The sequence below is a fragment of the Pteropus medius genome, unplaced genomic scaffold (assembly GCF_902729225.1).
Source record: "Pteropus medius unplaced genomic scaffold, Ma_sr-lr_union100, whole genome shotgun sequence".
NCBI lineage: Eukaryota > Metazoa > Chordata > Mammalia > Chiroptera > Pteropodidae > Pteropus > Pteropus medius.
The window spans coordinates 10,477,383-10,481,330 of record NW_024350927.1 but is presented as its reverse complement, the minus strand read 5'-3'; the positions used below and the strand labels follow the sequence as shown (position 1 = coordinate 10,481,330).

The 3,948-nt window shown below is 57.0% G+C and overlaps 2 protein-coding genes across 11 annotated transcripts in view; one reads left to right on the top strand and one right to left on the bottom strand.

Moving 5' to 3' along the window:
* The window catches only part of PRDM16 (PR/SET domain 16), a 293,758-nt gene that overhangs the window by 197,831 nt on the left and 91,979 nt on the right, over positions 1–3,948 (top strand). The gene's annotated exons all lie outside the window — the stretch shown is intronic.
* Positions 1,242–3,948, bottom strand: part of LOC120585895 (uncharacterized) — a 6,624-nt gene continuing 3,917 nt past the window's right edge. Inside the window, exon 3 of one of the 2 annotated variants that reach the window (XM_039842413.1) lies at positions 1,242–3,618. In XM_039842413.1, coding sequence (XP_039698347.1) covers positions 2,519–3,574 — 1,056 coding nt within the window. In that variant the 5' untranslated portion in view covers positions 3,575–3,618 and the 3' untranslated portion in view covers positions 1,242–2,518. The remainder of the gene's footprint in view (positions 3,619–3,948) is intronic. The other variant, XM_039842414.1, reaches the window with a different exon arrangement.

The window sequence follows — 3,948 nt, the reverse complement described above, 5'->3', positions numbered from 1 at the left end:
CAAATGGCGGTGGCCCTGCCTAGGGAAGGTATCCGAGGATTTGAATGACATCTCAGGGGACAGTATCAGGCTTCCAAATTCCTTTCATCCATCAGATGAGAGAACAAGCTGTGGCTTTCAGGGGGACGGGCCGGGGTTTTCTCCCGCGGTGAGTGGGCTCAGGCCACACAGATAAACAGCGTCTCCGTTCCTTTGAAACCTTTTTCAGGCTGGAGTCGTCTGTCACTGGCTGAGGGCAGGTGGGGGCAGGGAGGGACCTTTCAGTTCTGATTAAGACAGCAAGTTCAGGGCCACAGCGAGCTTTCAAGGCTTCCAGGTCCTTCTTTCTGCTTGACCGACTGGGTTTAGCCATACCATGGGGGGCGGGGGGACCAGCCCCACGTTCCAGGGGGACCTTTGTTTTCAAAGGTAGGAGCAGATCCAGTTCGAGAGGGCTCCAGGACCCCCAGGGCCAGAGCTTCCCGAGGAAATATTAAATACGACTGAGAAGGGCCCGAGCAGGGATCCATTGTAGCGGGAGGCAGAGATCCAGTGTAGCCAGGAGCAGGAATACAGCCTCATGGGAAGCCGTGACATCGCAGCGCCCCAGACACGGGCGCAAGACTTCACGGCCGGGTGCAGAGAAAGCAGCGGGTAAACATTGGCTTGTGGTCCCTACGGTTTGACACTGTGACTCTTGGGAGGACCATCTCTTTCGCCACCTGGTGCAAGGGATGTCTGCTCCCTGGGCTGCCTGTGACATAAGCAGGCATTCCCGAGGGCACTTACCTGGGGGGTGACAGGAATGAGATGAGGGGAAGGACACTCCTAGCCGGGCCCTCATTGGCCCTGTGGGGGCCTCCAGCTGACAAGGATGACGCACGTTCCTCTGGGTGCCCTGTGTCTTGTTGCTGCCCCATTGCTCAAGCAGGGTGTGGGCGTGGCCGCACAGGGCCCCGGCGGAGGGCGCAGGTCCCCAGGGAAGTCTCCAGGGCTGGTGGGGACTGGCTTGCAGCAGCATCCTGCTCCTGTCCAGATCGGACTTCCCCACGGCAAAGCCACCGTGGGATGATCCCTCCTGCCTCTCCGCTTTTCACGGGGACCTGTGACCGCCCCGCCCCCAGACCCAGCCCCTGGGAAGTCTTCTGCGGGCCTCCGAGAGCCTGCCCACGCACCCCGGCCTCTTCCTCCCGGACACCGCCAGTGCTGTTAGGGATGCACATTGCTTATAGGATTATTTCCTTTTAATAAAGACCCAAAAAAGTTTCCAAAGGCAAAATGACAGGCTGGTTAACTTTATATCCCAACTCCAAAAAGATACATTTTCTTCTTTGTAATGCACTCGTTAGTGGTTACTGGCACATTACATTAACTAATTTGAGATCGAATTATCAAATTTGCTCATTGCTGCTAGCGCTAATTTGAAACCTTACAATAAAGAACGGTTTGAGAGGCACATGAAAGGCCGCCACCCACAGCGGCTCCGAGGCCCGTTCCGTGAGCATCACAGCAAAGCTCGCAAAGGTTCGGGGTAATTGCAGTCATGAGCCGGAGTTGATTGAAGAAAATTATACCCCAGTTTTTCACTACAAGTTTTTTTGTGTGTGGCTTTTCTTAAATGATGCGGTGCAATTCAATTACAAGGGAAGATACGGACAGGACTTTTAATAACTGTATTGAGAGCATCCTTCGAGCTCTGTTCTGCTCTCTCTCTGGATTGTTCACCCTCAGCTTTCCCAGACTTGTTTCGAGTCCTGAGAAGTTTGGGTAGTGTGTGTGTGTGTGTGTGTGTGTGTGTGTGTGTGTGTGTGTTTGTTTTCAAGAAAATTATCTGGTTCAAATTTACTTTTTTCCATGTCATTTTTCTTCTTATTTTTCTACAATTTAAGTCAGAATATGTGGTTTAAATCGTATGTATATGTGCGTGTGTATCTGTAACACACACGCACACGTGTAGATGTCATTGTTTTCCAACCTGGGGTTCTTTGCTCCATCCTTGCCAGACAAACGCTCGATGGCCTTGAACGTCCCCGTGAGGGGGATTCTCAATAACCACAAGTCCGAACTGCAAGTAACAAAAGTCAATTTATAAATTCCAAGCGTCGTCTGGATGGTTAAGGCATGCCAAGAAGCGATCGATGTTTTTTTATTTCCCCGCTTATGGAAAGTTATGTAACGATAAGAAACAACCCAGACGCGGAGGGAAGTGTGCTCGTCCCCACGCTCGGCCACCTCCCCTCAAAGTGCGACCGGGAGCGAAAACACGAGGCCCCCGTGCGCCGTAATGAATTCGTTCACACTCTTGATGCCGCGCATGGCGACCCACGGGTGTGACATCTGAAGCGACACCGGTGAGTCCTACCGCCACTGTCTGTCGGGGAGTCGGGAGCGGAATGTCCCTTCGGAACCCCGGGAGCAGAAACACTTCCGGCAGTGTCCGGCGTGACCACGGACAGCGCGGTCGGGGGTCCGGCTGGCCCCATTCATGAGCCACCGCCCCGTCCTCCCGGCTACACGTTTGAAGGGCGAGCAACACCTGTCACGTTCGCTCCTGACACCTCGAGCGCTCTCGGGCCTGAGCGCGCTGGCCTGCGGGGCCGAGCAGCTGAGCGCCCCGGAGCAGCCGTCTTCCCGTCGGCAGGATGGTGGCGATGGTGGGGGTGACTCTGAAGGGAGAGGGTCGCAGGGCTGTCCCCTGGGGGAAGCGATTAGGGCTGGCCGCCACGACAGCCAGGGGCGGCCTCTTGGGAGACCTGCTTCCTTTTTCCTGCGAACCGAGCGACGTGAAGCGTGCGCCGCGCCCTCTACTGTCGGCCGGCTGTACTGCAGCGCCTTGATAACACGCACACGCGGGCACGGTAAACTGGGGCGACATGGGAATGCTGAGGACCAGACCGTAAGGTCCCCGGGGACTCAAATGTGAGGCATCGGCCTTTACCAGGTCCAACTCGCAGGCGGATGGGGATGAGTGCGTGCGTTTGGGGTCCGTGTGCGTCGGAGTGTGGGGGCCAGACTCTGCAGGGGCCGAGGGCTGGGCCTGCCTCCAGGGGGCAGGCGCAGGAAGCAGGCAGGGCCGGTCGTGGGCTGGCCGCAGCCGTGGGCTGGCTGCACACCTGCGTTCTTGGCCAGGCGGCTCGTTTCCCAGGTGGCCCAGGTCGCTGTAATTATCGTCTAAGGGCACAGAGTCTGCGTCTGTCCACCTTGATCCTGAGTGGGGAAGAGATAAGAAATCAAGAACAGTTCCTGCCCTTCTAAAGACAAACCCCACCCTGGAGGAAGCCCGCAGCAGCCCTTCCTGCCAGAGCCATCTCCCCGCACCAGCCAGGTCCTCCCAGCCCCAAGATAAGGCAGAGTCCTTTGATCTCATCACCCCCCTCAAAGGGCCGTGACTCAGAGGCCCCGCCCACCCCACCTGGGCTGCTGCTAGGACCGGAAGCGTTTCTGAGCCACACCTGTGGTCTGCTCCACAGGGCCTGGAGGCCAGGGTTCGGGGGGCACCTTGCTGCATGCCCCCCGGTGCTGATGACTGGTGTCCCTTGGCGCACTTTGTCACAGCTCCAAGAGGACAAGGTTGGACACTGGGCTTTGTTGCCATCGCACATCAGGGGCGGGCCAGGGCATGGGTGCAACTCAAGTTCTCTGGTGGAGGAGAACAGGGCGGTCAGGAGAGGGGGGGTGAGGCGGCCCAGGGAAGCCTGCGGTCAGGCCGGCCCGAGGGGGGGCTTTGTGTGCACAAGTGTGTGTGCATGTGTGTGCACGTGTGTGCGTATGTGTGTATGTGTCTGCGCACGTTTTCATAAGTGTGTGCGTGTGTGCACATGCTTGTGAGTGTGCATACATATGTGCGCCTGTATGTTTACATGTGTGTGCATGTGCTCATGAGTGTGTGTGTGCGCAGGAGTCTGCCTGTGTGTACGTGTGTGTGCTCATGAATGTGCATGCACGTGTGTGCATGTGTATGTGCATGTG